Source organism: Equus caballus, chromosome 2 (genome assembly GCF_041296265.1).
Source record: "Equus caballus isolate H_3958 breed thoroughbred chromosome 2, TB-T2T, whole genome shotgun sequence".
Lineage (NCBI taxonomy): Eukaryota > Metazoa > Chordata > Mammalia > Perissodactyla > Equidae > Equus > Equus caballus.
Genome location: NC_091685.1, coordinates 34,898,860 through 34,924,099, shown reverse-complemented (window position 1 = coordinate 34,924,099; position 25,240 = coordinate 34,898,860). Strand labels below are relative to the sequence as shown.

The 25,240-nt window shown below is 57.2% G+C and overlaps 1 protein-coding gene across 16 annotated transcripts in view; it reads right to left on the bottom strand.

Annotated features, from left to right (window-relative positions):
• Positions 1-16,288: 16,288 nt before the first annotated feature.
• The window catches only part of UBR4 (ubiquitin protein ligase E3 component n-recognin 4), a 127,647-nt gene continuing 118,695 nt past the window's right edge, over positions 16,289-25,240 (bottom strand). For all 16 annotated transcript variants that reach the window (XM_070260831.1, XM_070260832.1, XM_070260840.1 and 13 more), the window contains 4 exons: positions 23,402-23,626; positions 20,057-20,147; positions 19,196-19,358; positions 16,289-16,683 (listed from right to left, as the gene is read on the bottom strand). In XM_070260831.1, the coding sequence (XP_070116932.1) occupies positions 16,619-16,683; positions 19,196-19,358; positions 20,057-20,147; positions 23,402-23,626 (544 nt within the window). In that variant the 3' untranslated portion in view covers positions 16,289-16,618. The remainder of the gene's footprint in view (positions 16,684-19,195; positions 19,359-20,056; positions 20,148-23,401; positions 23,627-25,240) is intronic.

Below are 25,240 nucleotides of genomic sequence, written 5' to 3'. Positions count from 1 at the left end.
GCAGCCCTGAGGCCCCCAGGCGTGTGGCTCTGGTCACATGGGGCAGGGTGTGGCGGGTCCGTCCCTGCTCTTCAGAGCTCCCTCTCTGGGCAGCATCCCGGATGCTGCAGAGCTGGACAACACCCTCTCTTCCTAGAAGCCCAGTCGCCCACTCCCTTTAACTGGAACCAGCAAACTAATGGACGTTCTGTGGGATTAGCCCTCATTTGCCTCATTGTCCCCAGTGAATCCCATGGGCACCCAGGACAGACGCCCCCCCCTCCAAAGGGTGGGCCCAGCCCCAGCGCAGGACAGAACCCCCCAGTCATCAGGCCCAGGGTCACAGCCACCTATGAGTGAGGGTGGCTCCCCCTGCCTGGCCCTTGTGGCTCCATTCAGGCCGTGTCGCCAGCAGGGCGGCTGGGCAGGCCATGGCACACTCATTGGCCCACATTTGGATGGGGCCCTGAGCTGGGGCAACTGCGCTGGGCCCTGGGAGAGGCACCATGTGAGTCAGCCCCACGCTGAGCTCAGCACAGACCTGGCCTGCTGGGGACGCCACTCCCCATGGCGGGAACAGCCTTTCTTCCCCAAATTCCACAGAAGGGGAACTGAGTCTCAGGGTGGCCCCAGCTATGTGACACCTGCTAAGGCCAGTGGATGAATGCCCACCAGGCAGGACTGCTGGGTGTTTCCAAGGCCTCTGCCCACCCCCGGAACACTAAAGGGACCCCCTTTCCCTCCCCAGTGAATTCTGGGGGGCCCACGCCTCTCATCCAGGGTGGAGGAGAAGGTCGTGGCCAGCCAAGGGGCCATCGAAGGCAAGACCTTGGCCCTGAGAGTCCTCTGTGGTCCTGGTAAAGGATGGGCTACGCAGAAATGCCTTCTGCTGGTGGACGGGGGGCTCGCGTTAGCCAAGGCACCGCAAGGTCACTGGGAAGTGGGAAGGGGCCTCACGGAAAGGTCCTCGGGTGGCCTTGGCTCATGATGCTGCCCTGGGCCTGTCACTCCCCTGTCAGCTCCTCCATCTGTGAGATGATTCCATTGTTTCTAACTAGTGGTCCTGATTCCGTTCTCTAGGGAGCAGTGGCGCACGTCAGGGAGGGGTGGGCATGCCAGGCAGGTGGAGTCCCAGCCCCACTGAGACAACGTCCCCAGAGTCAGAACTCACACTTTTCATATATGGGGTAGGGTTGGGGGTTGGGAGGGGCTTCTGTTTAGGGTTTGGCTGGAAAATAATAAGGTGTGAAAACCGCTGATCCAGGGGAACCAGGAGCGCCTCGGCACGGCCATGTCTGGCTTCCTTCCCTCCTCCTTCCTTTTAAGCTCGTTCAGCACCTGGACTGCATGGACCCACTGCACGCAGGGCCCCAGCCAGGCACCGGGGCAAACACACACCGTGAACACCTTGTCCCTGCTCCCAGGGTGGTCAGGAGGAGACCCGTGAACAGGTAGGGGTAAGTCCAGGTCCAGCAGATGGAGCTGGGGACAGAAATGAGTTGAGAGCTGCCTCAGTTTCCCAAAGGTGCTTGTCCTTGAAGGGACAAATTGCGAGACCCCTGGTAGAAATAGCCTCATCTCCCTAGTTCGGTGCCAGGGGTACAGAGAGGACAGGATCGCATCCCTGCCCTTGGGGATCTCAGGGTACCAGGGATCTGAGGCTTAAGGAGAGAATTACACCCAAGCCAGAGAGGACTGTGATCAAGCGATGACCAGTCGGGGGCAGCTGTTAACACACAACCAGGTGGATAGATATGGCAACTTCAGAGCATGACAGATGCTACAAAGACAATAAAACAGGACAAAGGGATAGAGTGATGGGACAGATGCCCAGGAAGAACCCCTTTGAGGAGATGACATGTGAACTGAGACCAGAGAACCCTGAAGGAGTTGATGAGAGTCTGAGGAGAGAGTGTTCCACGCAGAGGGAACAGCACGAGCAAAGGCCCTGGGGTTGGAAACCTTGGCTTGTTGGAGGAACAGAAAGGCCAGTGTGGGTACAGTGGTTTCCTCACAGGCCAGGCAGCCTCACTGCCTTTTAGGGGCATGTGCCCCGTCCCCCAGCCCCACTTAGGAACATGCACACAGAGAACTGTCTGCTTCCTCTGTCTCCTAAAACCTGGCTGCCCTTAACTCTAAACTTTGGGTGCAGAGTCATAGACAAGGAGAATTCCTGCCTCTGGAGACCAGGCCCCAGGCCATCAGGGAGGACTGTGGCCCACCTTAGCACAGGCTGGGAAAATCCCAAGAGACAGGGACCTCAGGATCGTGGCTGTGTGGCTGCCTCCCTGTCCCTCCAGCCTGCCTGGGCTCAGGTGCACAGACACGTGCCAGCCTCTACCTGGTAGGAGCCCCACCCTGGCAGACAGAGCTTGCCCAAGAGGAGATGAAGTCACAACCTCCTGGCCAGGGGACTGGCTCTGCCAAGAGTGATGGAGCAGCCTGTCCTGGCGGTGGGGCAGGGAGAGCAGGCTGCCCCCGACTCCGGAGGAAGGCAGGAGTGGGATGTGTCAGATGCTTATGTCACAGCTCCCAGCCCTCCCGCCCCTCCGAGGCCTGTCTGTGGACCCAAGGGGCCCTTTCAGGGCCTAAGTCCGCGTCGGCCAGAGGGCCGGGAGCCTGGAGACGCTCAGGTTTTGCCAGCAAGGCTTTCTCAAGGACGAGGCGGAGAAGGAGCTGAGCTGGGGCAAGGGATGAAGGGGGGCGGGGGAGGGGCACCTCTTGGAGCAGGTTTTCCGATGGCTGGGTTAGAGGTGTTCTAGATAGAGATGTCAGGTGGAGACAGTGTGGGTGGGCGGAGGGAGGCAGCTGAGTGGCTCCACCTGGGGAGGTGGCTCCACTGGCAGCTCAGCTCAGCAGGCCACATACCTACCTTGGGAAGGGGTGGCCGGGTGTGTCCGGCAGACCCCAAGGTCTCAGGGCGCCTGGCCACTGGCTTTGGGCCACACTTTCCCCCCGAGGGGCAAACCTGAGGCTCCCTCTCACACCTGCAATCCCTGATAACACCATCTGCCTCTGGCTCTCACGTTTCACCTCTGCTGTCCTGTCTGGGATGTCCTTCCTCTGTTGTCCCCCCTAACCCCCATGGCCTAAGTCCTGCTAGAGGTTTAGGACCCAGCCCAGGTGTCCCCTCCCTCTGCCCTGTGGTTCAGTCACCTCCTCCCGCCGGCTCACGTCCCCTCCATCACAGCCTCACCCTCCAGCACGCACCACAGGCTCTGTCCACCCCTCGGCCGGGGCTGACCGCATTCCTGCAGGGCAGACACCAAGAGGGCGTCTCTAATTCACACCAGGCGACTGAGGAATGAAGGATTTGAGGGCCGTCAGTCAACCTGCGGTTCCCCTCCTTAACCGAGGGCCCCAAAGTCATCGCCAATCATGAGGCACTCGGACCAAGTCCCCAGGCCCCACGTTACCGGGAAGACTCAGGAGACGCTTCTCCAGCCTGTAGACCCACCGGGACAGACGTGGCGGGGAGAGGAGCCCGCTCAATGACAGTTGAAGGAAACAACCGGACAAACCGGGCTGTGGAACATTCTACAAGACCACCGACCCAGAATCTTCAAAAAGCCACTGCTGTGGGGTGGAGATGTTCTAGAACAAAAGAGAATAAAAAGACGACTAAGTGCTATGTGTGAAGCAAAGAAAAAGGTGTCATTGGTCTCTGGAAACCACATGCTGAGCCCTCCCTGCAAGGTCCCTCCATCGCCCCAACTTGGGTGTCGGTTTGCCCATCTGGAAAATGTGGAACGATGCTGCACCAGGCCATGAAGGAGCCGGCAGAGTGGGTGGAGAGATGGAAGGATCCTGAAGGACAGAGCTGGAGCTGGAGTGTTCAGGGCCAGGGTGGGAGGAGGAATTGGTTCAGGAGGGAAAGTGAGGGTGAGGGTGGTGGAGCCACGCCAGGAGACGGGAACACAGACAGGCCTGCCTGATGGAGCATCCACCTGGGCAGTGAGGGTGGGCCGTGCCCCGAAGGCGAGGGGATGTGCAGGGCCGCCGCCCACTGTGGGGTCACATCCTGGTGGCTGCCCAGGAAGGACTTTAAACACATCAGGGTTGCGGCAGCGGCTCCCCAAACTCGCTCCAGTGCTGGGGACTGGGGGCCACGCCTGGGCTCCCCACAGAACCGCAGGAGCCAGGACTTCACCCCAAAGCCGCGGTCCACGCACCCGGCGGCTGGTGGCCACATGTGGCTCACAGGGAGGAGTCCCGCCTGAGCTGCAGGGGGGTGGCCCTGTCCGAGCTCAATCAGATGACTTGCGTGTGCCTGTTTGAGCAGGTCACTAGTGTTTTGGGGTTCAGAAGGTTTTAATATGAAGGTCTGCCTTCCCCATCACACTAAGGGGTCCCAAATGGGGCTCATTTGGAGCATAATGACCACTGACCGAAGTCTGCTCATGTTTCTGTGTCACTGACATGCGTCAAAGCCTTGGCTCCATGAGTGGCCTTGAACACTAAGCCGAGAGCCGACCTGGGCTCCAGACCAACTCAGCTGACCCAGAGCTGGGACCACCATGCCCCGACCCCGATGGTCCCCAGGGTAGTGGGCACCATATGCTGGCTGTGGGGTGGACTCCCAGCTGGATGAGACTCGCTTGCTCCTGCCTCAGGTCCCAGGGAGTTGGCCATCCTGGGCAGACCCCCCCAGGACAGGGTCTTACCTGCACAGCCTCACCACTGAGCTGGGGGGCTGGGCAGCTCAGCACCTCTGGGGTCTAGGGCCAGGAGGACAGCAGGGATTTTTGGGCAGGGGACCCACCTTAGAGCCAGGGTTCCCGGGCTCTGTCCACGTTCTAGAATGAGCCATTTGAGAAAGGGGCTTTGAAATCAGACAAACTAGGATTTACATTCCTTCTCTACCATTACCTGCTGTGTGACCCAGGGAAAATACTCACCTTCTCTGAGTCTCAGTTTCCTCATCTGTACAGTGGGAGGATACTAACATCTACTCTTTTTTTTTCTTTTTGAGGAAGATTAGCCCTGAGCTAACTACTGACAATCCTCCTCTTTTTGCTGAGGAAGACTGTCCGTCTTCCTCTACTTTATACGTGGGACGCCTACCACAGCATGGCTTTTGCCAAGAAGTGCCACGTCCCCACCTGGGATCTGTACCCCGGGCAGTTGAGAAGCGGAACATGTGCACTTAACCGCTGTGCACCAGGCCTGACTAACATGTACTTTGAGGCGTCACTATAAGGATGAAGGAGTCAAAGGAGATGATGCTGGTCAAGTGGGCCTGGCACAGAGTCAGCGCTCAATAAATCTTTGTTGTCATCACCATCGTCATCAGAAAAACATGCCCACCCCCAGCACATGTGGGCGGCAGGGCCGGGGGGCCCAGAAGTCTGCATCATGGCCCAGCTCTCACGCTGTCCTTGAGAAGGAGGGGGAGGCCTCTGGGGGCTTCCAGGAGCACCAGGAGCAGGGCTGGTCTCGTCCAATCCCCTCAAGTTAGAGATGGACGAGCAGGGCCCAGACAGGGCAGGGCATGCCCTGGGTCACACAGCGGTCGTGTCCACTGAGGCCAGGCCACCCTCCTCACTGTCCTGCACCTCCTCCCAGCCGCCCCAGCTGCGTCCTGCACCTGCAGCCCCTCCCAGCTCACACCACCCGCACACCTGGCCCCAGGCCTTTCCCAGACCTCAGGGGCTGGCCTCCCTCCACACACTCTCCACCACAGCTATCCCTGGCCCCTCTTCAGACTTTGCTCCCTCCACTTAGGAACCCCTGTCTCAAACGCCACCTCCTCCAAGAAGCCCGCCCCGAGGGTTGCACATCACCCTCAACCTGATGTGGTTTCTCCCTCCCTTAAGATTCCAGCTGTCCTTTACCCCAGTCCCCTGGGGCCCAGTCCCATCCGCTCGTTCCTTCGGTATTCCTCCTGCCTCCTCTGGATGCTGGCCCTGGGTCCTGTGAACAGAGGGCTTGGTGGACGTCTGCTGACGCTGCCCTGTGCTGGGTACCCAGGGTGGCTCCTGGTAACAGGCTCATTTAATCTGTTGTAGGGACTACTATCTCCTTTCCACGGGTGAAGAGACTGAGGCCCAGAGCGGAGAAGCCATTTGCCCAAGGCGGTGGCGCGCAGCGGCGCTGGGACAAGAACCCAGGCTGCCTGACACCAGAGCTTCCTCGTCATCACTCTCCGACCTTCCAGGTCACCACTTGGGATGAGCCAGGCGTCCGACGCCACCTGTCTGAGGCGGTGTGCTGACGCCACCTGTCTGAGGCGGTGCTGTCCCACTTTCGGCCTGCGACTCATCTGAACCCTCCTGTGAGCCTCGGGGCCCTGCCTCCCCACGCCCCGGGCTGTCCAGGCCCCTGCTCTCGCAGCCTCCCTGAGCCTGCCCAGACTTTGGAATCAGAGCCAGGAAGCACAGAAACAGGACCAATGTGGGACGCCGTTAGGGGCCAGCAGGGGTGGCCGTGGCCATGGGGCACAGGCATGCCCACTGTCTGGAGTGTGGTGGCCTGTGCTGGCCAGTGCTGTCAGCAAGCATGAAGGGGCTGAGGGAGGCTGGGAGCCCACAGGATGCCCGGGGAAGGCACCATCGCCACCCACCCAACAGCACTGCTTCTGCTTGCTCGGAGCCCGGGTGCCCACCCTGTGCCCCCAGGGAGGGGCCCTTTGGTCTGAGCCAAGCTCAGGCTTCCCGTGTCTCCTGACGGGGACTGGCGGAGATAGGAGAGGGACTCATCTTCGGCCCATGAGATGCAAGTGGGACGCCTCTGAGGGCTTCTTCTTCCAGGAGCGGCTCCTCAAGAAGTGAGGCAGGAATGCGCACCCTGGCTTCCTCTGGACGGGTCAGGCTGGATGTGACATCTGGACCCCTGGGAATTGGAGAGCAGCCAGCCGGGGGGGCAGAGCCACAGACAAGGCCCGTGGACACGCTGGCTCGGGGACCCTGTCCCTGCTAGCCTGGCTGAGCCGCTGGACCAGCCCCTCCTGGGTCTCCCCTCTGGGCCAGCTGTTGGTACAACGGCAGATTCCCCCAACTGCTCAGGCCGGCTGGCGTCGGGTTCTCCGACCCTCAGAGCCGCCCCACCTTCCCACAGCGACGCCACCACTCTCATCACTGGTCACACTGTCTGCTCGCCTCAGCCCTGGGCCAGAACCTGGGAGTTGTCTGGGCAAGTGGCGCTGCAGACAAGCTGGGGGTCAGACTGGGGATGCTGGGCAGAGCGACCTCAGACACAGGGTGGCATAGAGCATCAGGGACTTGAATCGGCTGATGGGGCCGCAGTGGCGTCCCAGACTGTGTGTCTTCCCTAACCCACCCTGGATCCCTTGCCTGAACCAGGGCTCGGTGAACATTTTCTGCAAAGAACCTGATACAAATATTTTAGGCTTTGTGGGCCACAAGGTCTCTGTTGCATAGTCTTCTTTGTTTTATTTCCAACCATTTAAAGATGTACAAACTTTCTCCTCTCAGGCCGGATTTGCCTCGCCCCTGGACAGAGATGAGGCGGCAGAGAGATGACGGCTGGGGACTGTGGCCTTCCGACCCGGTGGCCTCAGTGTCCTCGCCTGTGAAAGGGGCATGTGACGGTGCCAGCCTCGTGGGCACTGAGGACTAAATGCTCCTTCAGCACTTGCCACGGAGCAAGGCCCGTGCTGGCTGGCTGTCACGATGAGGGCAAGCGCCTGGCGCCCGCCCCGGTCTGGGGCCTCCTCTGAACGGCACCTCCACCAGCCTCTTGATGAGGCTGCGTGCCCCGCAGTGGCCGGTACCCATGAGCCTGTGCAAGTCCCTGCCCCTCTGGGGCTCAGTTTCCTGAAAGTTGCTAAACGGACAGAGCTCTGTCCACCCTCCACCCTCCAAGAGTTAAAAACATGAAAACATCCATGCCTGTACGTGTGCCTTGTCCTGACAGCTCTCCCAGGCCGCGAGCAACCCAGAGCAGCACTGACCTCCCCACAGGTTCACGGCTGCCTCAGTGTCCCCGGTAGGGAGAAAACCACAGAGCCCAGGCTCTGGGCCCCACGAGCCCCACCTGGAGGGTTGGGAGGCCCTGGGGAGGGTGGAGGGCTCCCTCCAGGTTCCCTTCAGACTCTGAGAAACCTGTCGGCCACTGTCCCCACAGCCAGCCCCACCCACTGGGGGACAGCCAGAGTACCCAGAGGGACGGGCGGCTCCCAGCAGGCCCCTGTGAAAGGCTCCTGGAAGCTCTGTTCCCGCATCGGGAGACGTCTTAGAAGCCACAACTCCTTGGCACCTGCTCTGAGCTGGGCACTTTGCAAACCTGGTCGCAATGACCCCGTGAGGCACCACTGCTTCTGCCTTTACAGGGGACGTCCCTGAGGTTGCAGGGCGAGGCAGCTTGCCAAGGTCATACAATGTGGAGGAGCCAGGATTAGAACCCAGGACCATCTGACTCGAAAGCCCGGGAACGTCCACCCGCTCTCCACCCCTCAGGGTTGGCAGCAACTTTCAACATCAGCATCCATGTGTAACATATGACCCACGGCCAGTGGACCAGCCTCTGCCTGGATGCCTCCAGTGACAGGAGACTCACTACCTCAAACAGCTCTTGCCACCAGAGGAGCCCTGCTGTCAGCTGTGTTTTCCTTAGATGGAACCCAAATCACATCTGAAAGCCCTTCCCGGGGGTGAGTCACTCATAACCGACAGCTCAGGTTTCCAGAGCCTCCTGGGCACCAGGTGCTGCACAACCCAATGAGGTATGGCCATCTTCCTCATGAAGGAACTGAGGCCCAGAGAGGAGAGGGGTTTGGTCCGAGGCTGCACAGCCAGCTCTGAACCCAAATCTGACCCCACACTCCGACGCCAACCACTTTACCTCCCACCCCTGGCTCTCGGGCACCCCCGGAGTTGAGCAGCTTTGGTGGAGTAGAGGAGCGCAGGTGTGCATGGGAGGGGCCGGCCCACGGGGGGGTCTCAGCCCAGTCCTGTGAAGGGGTAGCTGCTGCTGAAAGGCCAGAGCGGAGGCTTCTGGAACCTGCCTCCCCTGCTCGTCACCCCTCAGGCTCCTCCCGGCTCCCAGCATGGGCCTCTTCACCAGCCCCTCACGCCCCTCCCCTGCTTCCCAGGCCTGCCGACCTTGAAGTTCCCCAGACATGCCAGCTCCCCAGCTTCCAGGCCAGGGGACCTGCTGCCCCCTCGGCCCCCACCACGGGGACTTGTTTCTGGGTCTTGTCTCTCCCACTGAAGTAGAGGCGGCTTCCTCGATGTCAGGGCCAGAGTTTGCTTAAATTTGTGGGTTCAACAACGCCCTGAGCCAGCTTGCCAGATTTAGCAAATAAAAATGCAGGCTGTGCAGTTAAATTTCAGATAAATGATAAGCGCTTTTTTTAGTCGGAGTATGTCCCAACTATGGCATGGGATAAACTTATACTAAAAAATTGTATACTAAAAAAATTATTTGTCGTTTACGTGAAAGGCAGATTTGGCTCAGCACCCAGAATTTCATCTGGCAACGGTCATTGGAGAACCCCCGTCCTTGAGCCTCGACCCCCTCGTTTTAATACAGTGGACAACGCCTACCTCCGCCAGCCAGAGCGTAAGGGAGGTGACCGTCAGGTGCTGAGGGCAGCCCCCCACACCAGAGGCCTGAGGAGGGGGCTGCCGAGGCTGTGAGTGCAGAGGAAGGGAAGTGTGAGAGCAGTGGGCCTGGGACCCCCTGCGAGGTCACTCTCCAGGCAGCCAGAGCCCTGTGGGCTGCGAGGAGCCGGCGGGGAGGGAAGGATCCGTGTCCTGTGCTGTGAAAAGACCCCGCCCGCCGCCCGCCTCTCCCGGAGCCTGACAGGAGACAGAGCGGCATTGTGTCACCGTGTGCAGTCCCACTCCGCCGGACTGTGACCCCATCCCCACGGGTGAGCAGAGGCCCGCCACGTGAAGAGGCGGGGTAGGGGGGCCATGTGACGGGGGCCACTGCCGCTTGCAGCTCCTCGCCCGGCACGCAGGCCCCTCCGAACAAAAGCCGCCTCCTAATTGCCCTGTTTGGCATCAGGGCTGATGGGCATGCGCCTCTGCCCGGTTGTCCCCGTCCGTGGCTGACTCCTGGGGCCTCGTGTCTCATCGGTCCCAGCCCTGTGCACGGTACCCAGCGCGAGCCCGGGGAACCTGTGGCTGCAGCTCCCGACTCGCCTGAGGCCCCTAGCCGAGCCCTGGCTCCCAGAGCTGTGCCCTCCTGCTGGGAGCTGGGCCAGCTAAGCAGAGCTGGGCCAGCTAAGCAAATCTGTGCTGAGATCGGATGGGGGTAGGACCAAGTGCACAAGCCAGGCTCGGCTGGACAGCGGCAGCACCCTGCTTAGGGGCTGTGCAGCCTGGGGCAAGTGAGTTTGCCTCTCTGAGCCTTAGCTTCCTCATCTGTGGAACAGGAAGAACAGTAGTGACCGAGGATCGGAGGTCATGCCTGGCACAGCACTCAGCCCAGAGCAGGTCCAGCAGGAGCCCCTGTGGAGACCGAGCAGACCGGGGGACAGTTGGGGCAGACAAGGTGACAAGGTCATTGGACAAAGTGGCAGAGGGACCTGAGGGACAGAGTCCGAAGAGCAATCAGCCTAGAGACCCTGTCTCCGTCAGTCCTGCCCACGCCCGGCGCACCCACCCGCAGGATGGCCCCTCCCCCGGGGGGAGTTCTGGCCCACTTGCTGATTCCCCTATGCACTCGTCTCCTGGGGCTAATTCTGGTCCCGTCCCAGCCCCCTGGCCCTACCCAGCCTCCCCCAGCTGTGGTGGCTGTAGCCACCTCCCTGGCAGCTGTTTTCTTGCCCAGACGTCCCAGGAACTCATCTCTCCTGCTCCCGACAGGCTCAGGCAGCCCTCCTTCCCAGCAGGCAGAAGCACGGGGCCTGCTCCAGACCCAGGAGGTCACCAGCGCGTGTGGGCAGTGGGCAGAGACCTGCGTCAGGTGTGAGGGCCCAGCGTGGACGAGGTGAGCTGATGGGATGCTGGGCATGTACCTGATGCTCCGAATCCCACCTGCCACTTTCTCTCCCAAAAGAGAGCTCCCTCCTCCTCCAAGCCTGTCACCCTTCCCCCTCTCCTCTCGTCAGTGTCAGCCATGATGTGGAAACCTCTTCACACACTGGGGGTGACAGGCGTGGAGTGCCCCCTGAGCCTAGGCGCCCTGTTGGCCTAGGATGTGGGAAAGGGCGATGGCTGCAAGCCGGGGGCCTCGGGCAAGCCCTTCCTCCTCTCTGTACCCCAGTGTCCCAGCCCTGGAGTGAAGGGGTCAGAGTGCACCTCCGAAGCTCTGACCTGGGAAAGGGGCACAGGTGAGAGGTAGGAGGATGCTGGCCCTGGCCGACACTGGGGTCTCAGGGGCAGACTGTGGCGGGTGCCTCCCCTCCAGGGCTAGGCCCCGGGGCTCTGCAGGGCGGGGTCCAACACACCGAGCAGCGGGACACAGCCCTGCACTGGCCTCGCCTTGCCTGCCACTCCAGGCTTGTCAGGGAGGCCAAAGGGGGCGAGCTGGCAGCACACGAGACCAGGCCAAGATAGGGCAACAGACGGGCACGGGCAGGAAAGGGAGTCACCCCCGGGGCTGGGACCGCAGAGCAGCCGAGACAGAAATAACCCACAGGAAGCAAACGGAGGAACCACCAAAGCAACAGACTTGTGTGCAAGCATGGAAGGCGCGTGCACGGCCACGTGTGTGTGCCAGGCTGGAACACCTGTGCTGACAGCCAGGAGACCAGCAGAGGCAGCTCCTAAGGGCTCCTCACCTCAGACGTTCTGCGACTCCTGAGCACAACAATGCTCTCACAAGGACGACTGAAGCGACGGCCAAGTGGGCCCGGTCCTAGGGCCCGCATTAGTTCACTTCCTCCTCACACTCAGACAGTTGAGGAGACCTGCCCAAGGGCCCGCAGCAGATGGGGACCCTCCAGAGCTCTGGCGCTCCCCAACCGCACGCTGCCCCGCGTCTGGTGAGGACAGCACGACAGACTCAGAGCTCACGCGGTGCATTCATTCAGGCTTGGGAAAAGCATCCTCAGGCACAGGCCCCTGAGCATGTCTCCCCAGGTCTTGGGGACAGGAGGGAGCAAGCTGGGTCAACCTCAAAGTCACCCTGCACACCCTCATCCTCCTTCTGGTCCCCCCTCCAGCATTAATTGCAACCAGTTCTCCCTATGCCAGCAACATTGTCTCCAACGAGGATGTCTGAGTTCTCATCTCGGCTTGGCCCTTCTCAGCTGCGTGAACCCAGGCAGGCTGTTCGCTTCTCTGCACCTCAGTTTACTTGTCTTGAAAAGGGGGTGCCACCTGCTGCAAGGATGGCAGGAGGGGTTGACCGAGGAGCTGTAGAAGCGCCAGTTTCTAACAGGCGCTTGGGAAAGACTGGTCCCCATCCCCTGTCCTATTCGGAGGCTGCCCTCTTCCCTGCTCTGCATCCGGGCTACGACCAACCAGACATGAGGCAGAAAGAGGGTCAAGAGAAGCTGAGAATTCGGTCCTGGCCTTGCCCTGGTCGGCAGTCGGCTCCAGGGAGCTCAGCCTGGGGACTTATCTTGTCTCTGTCTGCTGTCCCCTTGCTCCTGCTGGGACCAGCCCAGCTTAAAAAGACTCGCTGTGACTTGGGAGAGCAGAGCTGACTGCAGGCAGAGAAATGGCCCTGCCCTTGGGGCTGCCTGTGGCAAGAGACAGCGGGTAGAGGAGCCCGAGTAGGGACTCGGACCTGGGGGCTCCAACCAGGTCTGAGCCCAGCCCTGCCGCCAGCACGTTCCGGGACCTCGGCCCAGTCTCTGTGAGGGGCTGGTGAAGAAGGACCCGGTGGGCCCACCCCGTTCCAGCCTGTTACCAGAAGGAGGTTTCGATTTGCTCCCGTGGCCCCAGAGTCCACATAGGGCTGTGAGCACAGCTGACCCCAACAGTCCCCTAAGGAGATCCTGGGGTGCCATCGTCCATTCAACAAATCTTCAGCGAGTGCCCGTTACGGAGCAAGCACGGGTCTAGGCACCGGAGTTACAGCAGTAAATAAGCGACAGCCACCAGCAGTACGGAGCTGAGAGAGAGAAACCATCAACAGGGACATGAAAGAGACAGCCAATTGAGGGGACAAGGAGGCACATGTGTGGAACAGGGGAGGGGGGGAGAGGCGATGAGCCCAGGGCTAGGTGAGGAAGCCGCTTACACAGGGTCTGGGGGCCATGACAGGGAGCTGAGACTCCATTCTAAAGGTGAATGCGTGAGCTGAACAAGTGCGAGCAGGGAGCGACAGTCTGACCGGCACTTGTAAATGACGGCTCCGGTGCCTGGAGAACAGACTGCAGGGGCCAGAGAGGAAGCAGGGAGGCCGCAAGGAGGATTCCACAGCCCCCGAGACAGGCGCAGAGGTGGTGAGAATACAGCCAGAGCCAGGCTATAGTTTGAAGCCAGAAAGCAGAGTGAATCTCCCTTTCTGGTTTGTCCCCAATCCCCAAGGGCCCACCCAGCCAAAGCAGCAGTACTAACTGCCCAGGAGGCAAACACAAATAGGTGCCCCACTGGGGTTTGCTGACCGACCAACAAGACGCCCACTATAGCTGGGCATGGGAATCCGGCGGGTAGGTTAGAGGTGGAGAGGCACTGACCCGATCGTCCACCCTGGAAGACTGCATGGTGGCCACAGCCCCGTGCCCCACGCCACCATCTGCATCCCTGTCTTTACCCAGTTACTGCCCGTCGCCCCTCACAGGAATCCAAGCTCCAGGAGTACAGACTGCTGACGTACTGCTGCACCCTTGGCATCCGGCACGGCGGCGCCTGGCACCAAGTAGACACTAAAGACTCCAGCGAACAGTGGCAGTGGGCGATGTGCAGACGACTCTGGAGTCCCACTCACCCATCAGCGCCTGGCTCCCTAGCAGGCAAGTCACTTCCTCTGGGGGCCGTTTCCTCATCTGCAAGGCGCAAGTACCACTGTGAACTGGGAGGGTCGACGCGAGAATGAAATGCGAAGAATCTAGCACAGCCCATGGTCTCAGCAAACCACCAGGGACAGGGAGGGGCAGAGGGGGGGCCTCGTGAAGAAGGGAGCCACCTAGCCTCCCACTCAGCCCCTACAGAGTACTGAACTGGGCGCCAGGAGAGATGTGAGGCCCACCGAGCAAGGCCACAGGCTTTAGCAATGCTAGAAGGGGTTGACACCCGCTCTCTGGCTTTATTGCTGAACGCAGACTTCAGGGGCCTAAATATTGCAGCCATCGTCAGGCGTAGCCAGTCTAGAATCATTGGAATTCCCCAACTGGGGCTGCAGGTTAAGAAAGACAGGGACCCAAAAAGCAACTGGCCCAGAAATGGCTCGGGAAGGAAGGCACTAACTGGCTCTCGCCTGGTGTCCTTCAATGCTGCAGCCATGAGATGTGGGCGTGGGGGGGGAGTTCTCTCCCCAGACCAGTTGCCACTCCTGCCCCAGCTCTGCCTAAGGCACTGCTCTGGGACCTGTCACAGACCTGCATGGCCACCGCGTCAGCAATCTGAGACTGCGGCAGAGCCATTGGGAGGCACCCAGCGCAGTCACCACAAAAAAGCTGGGACAGTGAAAACAAGAAACTTGATGTGCTTGGGTTGGGCCAAAATTCTCTGAGGTCTTTGCAGGAAATAAAAAAATGAAAGGCAAAGAGAAATAAGTGCACACCTTGTAATGAGCTTTGGCAACTCCCCGAGGTGTCAAATGCCCCGAAGTGTCGCTACGAACGTGGCTCTGCCGACAACGGCGCCACCCCCAACAGCAAGCCCGGCACCTGGTAAGCAGGTACAATCCTGTTTATACTGGCACCTCCCCACTCTCCCTTCTTGCTTTGCTGGCCCAGATGAAGCTGCTCCAATTTACTCCCTGCCAGGATGTTATATAACAGCGATTCCACACGCTGACGTGTACCTAGTATGGTCTCCCGGGAAGACCACCGCAACGTGGGAGATTACGGACGTGCGAGAAGGGATGAACTTGCTGTGTTCAGTGTCCTAAGATCAAGGTCCTTCACCCTTCTCCACCAGACACATTTGGACCTCACCGGAGACATGCAGCTTTGTTAAAGAAAAAGGCAAAATCTTGAAGACTGAAAATGAATTCATTAATAATAAAAGTAGCCATTTCCTTATTACACAGCAGGCAAATAACCTCATGTGAACCTGGCAACCACCCTACCCCACAGATACGGGTATTCTCACTTTACAGGTAAGGAGACCGTGGAGACACAAAAGGCAGTGGAGCCGGGCTTTGAACGAAGGGCATCTGACGCCACTTAGACAACACTGCACCCTGCTCCCAGAGGCAGGTCAGTCCCTCGGAAACCCGTGTCACCCAACACCAACACCGACGTGCACTCGCACACATGGGCACACACGCTCTCGTCTGCCAGGGCCTCCAGCTGGGCTCTTGCAACAAATCACCTTTGTCTCTCTGGCTTAGCCCCAAGCATGACACTCATGCCTGCTCGTGGGTGCCTGGTCAGGGGCTCTGGGGAAGGGACACGAAGTCTTAGCTGTGGCAGTCTCCTAAAGGGTCCAGAGGAACCTCCTGTCCCAAATGGTCTGGCCTGAGGATGGAGCCCCATAAACTAGACACTGAGATAGAGGAGGCTGCCACTCGGAGAAGCAGTTGGCAGAGCAGCGCACGGAGAACAAAAGGGGATGACCACTGGCAAGCTCGCCCGCACATGCTACCTGGGCCAGCCCTGCCCTAAAATCTGGGGGGAGGCTCTGAGGAGTCATGCTGCCTCACCAGCTAGAGGGCCACGGCCCCCAGCACGGGGAAGCAGGGCTCAAGGCCCCCAGAAGCAGCAGCCATAGTGGCTCAGGCCACGGCTTCACAGGCACACAGCTGTAGCTCTGGCAGCCCCTGGCTGGGTGGCCCTGGGCAAGTGACGCTAGTCTACAGGTCCTCTCTTGCAGGTTATTAGAAAGACTAGGAATAACACACACCCTGGGTGCCCAGCAGAGAGAAGGCACTCAGTAAAGGGCAGCTACTCATTTTTCTAAAGTTGGCCCCGAGGCCTCCTCACATGGCGCAGCAGCGACACGTCAAATGCCTCTGTATAGGAAGGCGATGCCCTACTGTACGGAGCCTGCCTTCAGCCAAGGACTAGAAAACCGTCAGGCTCCACGTGTCTTTGGGTTCCAGCTCTTAAGACCAAAAAACTAAGAAGCCAAGGGGTTTGTCTGAGGAACGATCAGAGCTATCAAACTTGGTGCCCCAACTTGCTGGCCAAGAGCAGACAGGCTCCATTTGGTGCTGACAAGAGGCCCAGAGACAGCAATTCTGACACATCAGTCCTGTGCGGATACCGTAAGGGCTGTGCAGTCAGGGAACGTCTGTGCAGTGTCACTACGGACGGGTCTAAGCAAGAGTCGACACCTTCTTTCTCAATGCGCATTAAGTCATTCGTTTATTTCTCCAGAGGGGCACGCTCAAGTATTAGGGTGGCCAGGACAACTCGTGGCTCCTAGGTATGTACAGGTCCTTCAATGGCTGGGGTTACAGACAACTTCACAGCTAGTGCACCACACACACAAGATAAAACAGGAAGCCTAAAAACCCCAAGCCATTCCAAGAAGAAACGAGGGCGGGGAGGAGGCAGGGGTAACGATGCAGCATCCCGTTGGGGGATCAACGCGCAGGAGGGAAGAACACAGAGGGACGGAAGGCAAGCTAGCCTCAGTCTTTGTCAGCCGCAGTTTCCATGTGATGGTCAGGGGACCGAGTTCAACAAGTCCTTCAGGAAGCTCTCTGGATCAGTGATTTCTGATAAGAGACCTGGAACACAGAGACAGAGGTTGGTTAGGAGCAGGCACGCACAGCCCCCAGCCCCACTGAGTCACGGCTGCCGCATCCACGCAGAGAACACACTGTGCTCCAACAAGCCCCAACACGGGCGCTCCCTGAAGATCAGCATGACTAGGGGGCCAGTCACCAAGCAAACACTCTCACGTGGAAGAGGAGTCGTGCTCTGGAACCAGGCGCTGCTGCCTGAGGTAAAGCACTAAAGTGGCAGAGGCCAGCCTCACAATCTCCCTGGAGCAGAGGTTCTAAACCCGGGTCCAGAGACCACTGCAGGGAGTCTGTGAGTCCGCTGATAACCGTGTGCCAAATGGAGGGGGGTCTTGCAGAGGGAGAGTGTCCACAGCCGTCAGCGTACCCTCAAGGGGATATAGGACCAAAGAAAGGTTAATATCCCACTGCTCTAGAGGCTAGGAGGAGCAGAGCAGAGGACTCCTCTGAGCTTCGACCCAACCACTAGTCCCTGGGCCTCAAGCAAGCTGCTAGAGCTCAGGAGCTCTGTTACCTCACCTATCAAATAGGGACAGCGACAAATCCTTGTTATGTTACTATGGGGATTAAGTGAGGCCATGAATGTGAAAGTGCCCAGCGCACAGAAGGTGCTCAGTCGGCATCAGGTCCCCGGTGGCCCCTGCCCCTCCGTCACCAAGCAGGGTGCTCACATTTAACCAATGTGGAGCTGTCAACCCCAAGGCCTGGTGCCCTCTCTGCAGCGTCTGCACTAACGGAGGAGGAGTGGCACCGACCATCGCGGGCGGGTTTGGGGAGGCGTTCTGTCGTTGCATTTGAGTAGGGTGCATCTGATGTTGTGAGATTTTCTCCAGTTTAAACAAAGTCACGCTGTAAAACCTGGCCTCAGAGGGAAGGCCACAGAGGCCCCCCAACGGCTCTCGCTCTCCCCTGCTTCAGGCCAGGGCTGCCACCAGCTCCAGGGCTGACGCGAAGCCCTGAACCGAGGAGAACGCCTTCCTTGCCTGCCAACCTCCTCCTCCTCTTACTCGGACCCCTGCATTCATATTGACAGTCTGTTCAGACATCCAGCAGACCCACGGGGGACAGGCACGGTGCTCAGCACTGAGGACACAAACACACAGGCTACCTGCTCTCAGTCAGGGGTCACTTTCTGGAACGAAGGCAAGGAGCGTAGTTAAGGTAAAATGCCTAGGGTGAAAAGATGCTCGTGGGAGCAGTGACGAGTCAGTGAAGTTCACGGGGAAGCGGAGGGGAGCGGCGCTAACACTGACTGTCGCTAATGCGGAGGCACGAGGCCCGTGAAGGCCCACCCAGGTTCACAGCTTCCAGTGAGGCCACTGCGAAAGACGGCCAAACTGGAAGCCCCTGGGCTTTTTGAGAAACTCCATCGGTTGGCGCTGAGCTGGGAGGAGACAAGAATTCACAGAGCATCAACCTCAGACCTTTGAGGGTTTAGTTCCCAGAGGATGCAGACAGACAGGAAAAGTGCTAATAGAGGCTTTCTCTGACAGTGGGATCAGCGGAGAACTTTTTTCCTGCTTCTTTATACTTCACAGAATTCCCACAGTGACCATCAGGGAGAAGTAAACATCTCCCAACAGCATTAGGTGGGTTCGGTCACCTCTGCCTTGGCTCTGGGAGCCTCACCTCAGAAAGGACGGCAGTGACGGGGACTGCAAAACAGCGGTGCCCACCACCTGAGAGGGCACTAAATTCTTAATCCTAGGTGGACTGTCCCAGGCATCGGCCCAAGTCACCTCCCCCTGCTATCACCTGATGCTTGGTTACAAAATCCAAACAAATTGTAATGTGCTTGCAATCAGGATAACAAACCTGTTGCATAAAGACTCCACACACAGGTGAGAACAGTGAACTTCATTCCTACTAGCTGCAGGACGAGGGGTGGTCTGAAGACACCGCATAGGGCACCAATTCAAAGTGCTGCCCTATTGTTACAATCAGAGATGCTCTTTGCTCTGTTCCGATATTTACCATTTATCTTAAGAATGAGAGTTGCAATCTCCCACGCCTGCCCGGGAGCAGCAGTGACTAGGAGACCTCAGTCCCCAAGAGGCAGAAGGAAGACAGGTAAGGTCCGTGATAATTCTCTGAACTGTCATAAAAACCAGCAATCAAAGAGGCTTTACCAATTTTCTAGCTTTGCCCTGTTAGAAACTTATTTCATCTCCAAAGCCTCAGTTACCCCATCTGTAAAGTGGGGATAACCACAGTTCCTACCCCATAACAGGGGTGTCTCGTGGACTGGGAAATGCATGCACAATGAGCAGCAGAGGGCCTGGGGTGTAGAGTGTACACAACACATGCTGGAGCTGCTACTCTCGTCACAAGCACCGGGGCTTACACATCTCTCCCAGACCTCCTGGTGGTGGCCCACGGGCTGGTTCCCGCCTGTCTCTGCTGGCACGTGAGGGTGAAAGTGCTATGGCCAGCCCCACTCAGACAGACATGGGTTTGACTGCAGAAGATCTTTGGAAGATAAAACCTTGACACTGACCAGCCACGTCGAGGAACTCCGAGAAGGTCTCCACTGGCATGAACTCCTCCTGGAAGGTCTTCAGGGCTTTGTCAGCAGCTTCGTAGATGGGCATGTCGTTGTGGCGGATGTATTCCGCTAGAGAGCAGGACCAGCCTCCCTCTGTGTTGCTGGTAGGCACCTTCTACAAGAACCAACAGGAGACAGGCCCAGAGGAAGGATTACTTAACGCCTCAAGACCGTCAGGCCATTCCAATCCAGGGAAAAGAGAGCCCTCCCATAGACATCAAAGTTTTCCCTGGAGGATGTTTTGCTTCCAGGAACAACAAAATTTCATTCAGTTCCTCTTACAGCCCCTTGATTACACACTGCTTCACGGGAACCTACAAGCCACAACAGGCGACTGCGTTCTTGCCTCCCTACATCCTTCACATCTGCATTTCCCAAAGAGAAGGAATCATCAACATCTTCAATTGAGCCATTCCATTGAGACTATAAAAGGAACCACCCCCCAGCCCTCTGACTCTCTCAAGGCAGAGAGGAGGCCCCATCACAAGCTGGGCTGGAGCACGTCACAGGCACACAGGGCAATGGAGCTTCTGCAGACAGAGGGGAGGGAGCAAACCAGGGGGACTCGGGAGGAAGAGCTGCCTGGAGAAGGGTGTGTGCAGCAGGCGGCAGGAGGGATCTTGGCCACAAGTGTACATCACAGACGTGGGGTCTAAGCTACAGGGTAGACCCTTCTCAGGGCACATTCAGCCTGTTTCTCAGGACAGGTCAGCGGAGGAGCGGCCATGCGGCAGCCGAGGCAGGGGCAGAGCCAGCGGCACAGGTTATCTTACACCCTGGCAGAAACCAGCTGAGCCCACGATGGATCCTTACCTTAAACATGTTGTAAATGAGATCGACCAGGGCCCAGAAGAGAAGGGAAGAGCGGTAAGCAGAGTAGTCCTTCACTGCCTTGTCTGTCAGCCTGGAAGAGAAAACCAAACTCCATACCCACGAAGACCCTGGAAGGGCACTTACAAGGACAGAGCAGAGCATCCTGGGAGCAAGGGGAGAGCCACAGGAATCTATGCATCACTCACTCCGGCCACCTGCCTATCTTCTCGGGAAACAGCATCTGTGGGCAAGCACTTCTGAAGCCCTGGACCCCGCGGCTTATCTACTACAAACCGTCCCATGAAATGCTCATCATTAGTACTGACTCCCTCCAGATCAGGGTAAACCAGAAGAGGGGAGATGGAAGTTGCAGCATGGCAACCGAATACAGCCTTAAACAGATGCCCAGGAGACCGTGTTTCCCGGGCTCCTCCCCAACACCAGCTCCTGGATTGACAAGACCTCATATGAAGCAGGAAACAAAGCCAACTTCAGTCTTCACATTCCCACTGGGAAAATTTTTACTCAGCAGACCTAAACTAGCCAAATATAGTAATTCGTCATCCATGTGCCATGTTAAAAACAGCAAGCTGGTGGAAAACGTGTTGAGCAATAGTAACATCTGGGATGGAGGATATAACCTCCCCGACACATTCTAAATCCTGGATAATCCTGGAGCTGCTCACCTCACCCCTTTGTTTCTAACCAGCATCATCTCTGCTTAATCCAGTGATTCAGCTTAGGATTAAAGACGAGTCAGTCCCTTGGAATCCCGGGGGCTGTCTGTGACAACGTCCACTGCCTTCTCGGCAGACACTCCTGGTGTGAGGAATGGTTAAACCAGGAAGAGCCACTGTGAAACACAAAAAGACCAGACTCCCCCGTGCACAGCGAGTGGAATACTGGTGCTGGGGTTCGGTGTCTACTGCCCAAGTCTCTAAGACGTTTTGGTGGCAAACTGCCTTCACATCTGTAACCGGCAAATGAAGGCTGGGTGAACCCTTGTCATGGACAGTCTACACCTTAGAACAGAGCTCATAACTAAAGGGACTAGAATTTAGTATTAAAACGTGTGAGTGCACATGCATGTGTATATGTAAGAATCATAAAAATGAAACAAGCAGAGATGTCATTATAGAGGCTGAACTTCACTGTACGGGCCTCAAGTGAAGGGACGGCCCGCCACGGGACAGGCCATCCATATCTGCATTCAGTAATGCTCAATTCATTAACAAAAGTAAAGTAAAATAAGACAATTCCATTTGCTAAAATATGCTTCCCATACCCTCCCTCTACCCCAACATCCTCCGAAACACCTACTTTCTCCCCACCTGCCATGTGTGAAGATGCTGCAGCCTAAAGTGAAAATCACTGTAAGGCGGGCCTGTGGATGAGGACGGTAATCCATTTCTTTGCAGTTCTACATGCTGGCATACAAGGTAACAGATAAGGCTCTGACAAAAGCCTAAGAAAGTCCCAGGCTTAAATACTTACAAGTTCCTGGCAGAGGACCTTTTTTTCCAAAATGTAAAACAAGCAGAAGAGGTCAACATCTTGTGTGCATGTTCCTAGAGCTCCATTGTCGTGTATCTGCTACTGCCTCCCACCCTATAATGGACTTAGGACAAAGTCTGCTCCAGTGACGCTGCCCCAACCAGCAGGAGGACAACCTTCAAATGTCCTTCCAGCCATGGTCTCTCCTGGGAGGGCACCCCAATACTGTGCTGGCACCCAGCACCCCTGCAGTCTGTTTCAGACACACCCCACTCAAGCCCCCAACCACGCCAGGTTTGGTCCTTCTCTGGGACTGTTTTGCTGTGCTAAGGAGGAATCTTGAGTGGCCCAGCCCAACTTAATTATTTAAGGCTAATTAGTAAAGGTGACTAAACTACTACAGAGAAAATGGCAACTCACGAGTAGAGCTCACCCTGGATTTCCTAATTAAGCTGTGACCAAATCAGCTTTTCCTTAACTGCCCGGAACAGTAATGAATTTTGGTCTCCTAAACGAAAACAAAACAGCTCCTGTGGGTTGAAATTTCACCCCTGCCACCGAGACCCTGTGCCCAGTCAACAGCCACTGTATGTGCTACGGATGCAGGCTGAGCCTGGCTCATCGACACCTTGCTACCCTCTACATCTAACTTTTGATTTCTAGCAGCTAGTTAACTATTAATGCTTCCGACTCTTGGGAAACACCGGAAAGCGCTGTGTCTGGAACGGGGACAGGGGTTAGGTACAAATCTAATAAGACTTGCCCGTGTCCCCCCCACCCCCGCTGCCCCCCGCCAACTCTACAAAAGAACCTGTACTGGCCAGGTTCAACAGTAGAGCTCCCACCTGGGGGCGTGAGGCACCTGAGACTAGCAATGCTTGATACATCAGAGCTGATGGAGGGGAAGACACCAGGTGTGCCAATTCAGGCACATGGCTGTTTCCACTTGGTCTGTCATCATCAGGGACCTGAAAGCTCCCCTCTGCTCCCTTTTTGGCCTACAAGTATGGAAATGTTCCCTCGGACCCCACTGAAAGCAGACTCACAGGGACCAATCTTCCAGAAGTGAAGCAGACTTCCTTCGAGCGGCAGAGGCAAGCCGACAAACCCATACCCTCCCCGGTAGCCCAGGTGGGCAGAGACTGCACGGGGCCACTATGATCCAAGAGTGGTGTCCACGAGTCCACTCAGCCTGTGGCAATCCATGTGGTCCTCTCAGAGGGCTTGTAGCTGTTGTTTGCTGTTGTTCCTCTCAAGACACCTGCCATATGACCCAACTCACAGCAAGGTCATGAGCACAAAGACCACTTCCTTCCTGAAACGCCATTCCTTCTTTGGGAGGTGTCCGCAGGAATAAGAGAGGAAGAAAGGTTCATGGAACGTGGGACAGATGGGATAGGAATGTGACTAAGGAGAGAGGTGACGAGCTTTTAATGATCAGAACAGAAAATCCCCAAGCATAGCTATGCAGAAGTTCTCCTAGTTTATGCCCAGACCAGCAACACTGGGGAGACCTGGTTAGCCATCTCAGCCCCTGCTGGCCAAAATTCTCCTGTCAGTAGTTCCACCCTGAGCCTGGCTGGCTTCCTCTCTGAAATTTTCCACAGAGGTAAGCCGGCTCCACCTTTCTAGTGGCTGAACACCAGACCCAGAGGTGGCCAGGCATCTGCCAGCCATCGCACCCAGACTCTCAGCATGATAGACTGAGAAGGGTCAGGGTCAATTACCAAGTCAAATGAGCACACCTTCAGTGAGCACGCAGATGCTGCTAGGCAGCTTTTAAATACCCTGGGACTACATAACCCAGGCAACAGGCAGCCCAGAACACGGCTTCCTGAAGCAAGCACTGACCTGGTGGCTCCCCCTGGAGCCACTGCCCGGGCCTGAGAGGTCACCAGCAGCCTCCGCAGGATTTCCACACGTGTGGCTCTCCACTTCTCAGGGGGCAGGACGTGAAGGGCCAGGACTATGAAATAGTGCGGCCCATCCACTTCAAAGGCACTCTCCACCCACTTCTCCTTGGGCTGCTCCAGAAAGCCCTGGAGGTTCTTCTCCTCTCGGGAAGTTGCTCGGGTTCTGGAACAAAAGGGGCAGGATGAAACCAGGGTAGAAGCCGGGCACCAGCAGCAAGACGGGAGGAGGGTTTGCTCAATTTCTCAAGTTTCTTGAACACTTGGATCACTGAAGCTTCCTGCCCATCCTGGACGACCCCTCCCACCTCCTCCCTGGCAAGCTACGTGCTGCTTCCCCTTCCAAGCCCGTTGTGGTGGGCATCTTCCTTGCCCTCCCCACCCCGTGAGCTCAGCTCCAACACAATTCCAAACAACTACCGATTCTCGAGCACCCTGCAGGTGTCAGGCACATTCACGAACACTCTGCCATCGCAGTGTCCTAACCACTCTGGAAGGTGACGGCTAGCACCTTCTTACCATGGTATCTGAAGCCCAGAAAAGTGGAATGACTTGCCCAGTCACCAAGCCAGTAAGTAATGGAGCTGATGTGAGTCCAGAATCCCTGACTCGGAGCCCACAGCCTGCCTTCTCCCTTACTCCATGTAGACCCATTATAGCTAACTTGTTCACATTGCATTCACATCTGGTTCCGTCCCTGGGCTATTTTGGTTTGTTTTCTTCTGTATCTGTGTCCTCTCTCCTTCATTAGAACAGTTCCTTCCAGGCAAGCACGGCTTCTTGTTCCTGCTCTTGCCTAAACTACAGTGATAATGATGAGCATACAATGCCAAGCACTGTTCGAAAAGCTTTATATGGATTATCTCATTTAATCCCCACAATGACCCTAAGAGACAGGGACTAGCACTACCCCAATTTTACAGACCAGGAAACCACAGTACAGAGAAAATAAATACTTTGCCCAAAGTCACACACTGGGGAGTGAAGGAACTGGGCTTCGAAGGCAGGCGGTCTGGCTCCACAGCCTATCCATCGTTAACTTTCCATCTTCCCTCCATGACACAGCTTTGACTAGCGGTCACTGAATTGGCACTGAGAGATCACTGAGTCCTTCCTGGTCATACATCTCTGGCGACACTCTCTCCTTAGAACCTGGATGGTGCTCTCAGGCCAAGAGTGCCTGATGCCCTAGCCTAACTCTGTTGGGGAAAAACAAACAAGACGCAACACTGGCAGCCCTTAGAATCAAAATTACCAGGTCAGCAGATGGCGCCGGCAGACACTGGACTGTGGGGAAACAGGAGGGGAAGGTGCAAAGCCACCTGCTTCCTTCCGCTCCCTGAAGAACAGGCACGGATGGAACACATGAGGATACTCTACTTGACTTCCCAGAACTGGGAATCAGAAGCTTTCTGCCACTGCAGGACCTGCTCAACTCTGCTCTGACGCATGGTGTGACATCCTTGCCTTTATATACAAATGTTACACCAAAATCGGCTAGCCCTCCCTTACCTAGCCACCCTGTGATCAAGCTCACACCAGTGTGAGACGACTAGCTAGGGAAGCAGTCTGTAGCTGGCAAAGAGTGCCTCTCTGTGAAGCTTCTGGGTCAGCCTCTAACTGACCAAGATAACCAGGATCCAGCCAACTCCCTCTCCAGCTAAGGGACGGAGCATGAGTTACAAATGTCTGGCATTTGAGAAACCCAGTGACACTTAAGTCACCGGTTCTATTCTGCTGGGCAATCATGCTGCCTCTCTGGGTCTGCTTGTCTTCCTGG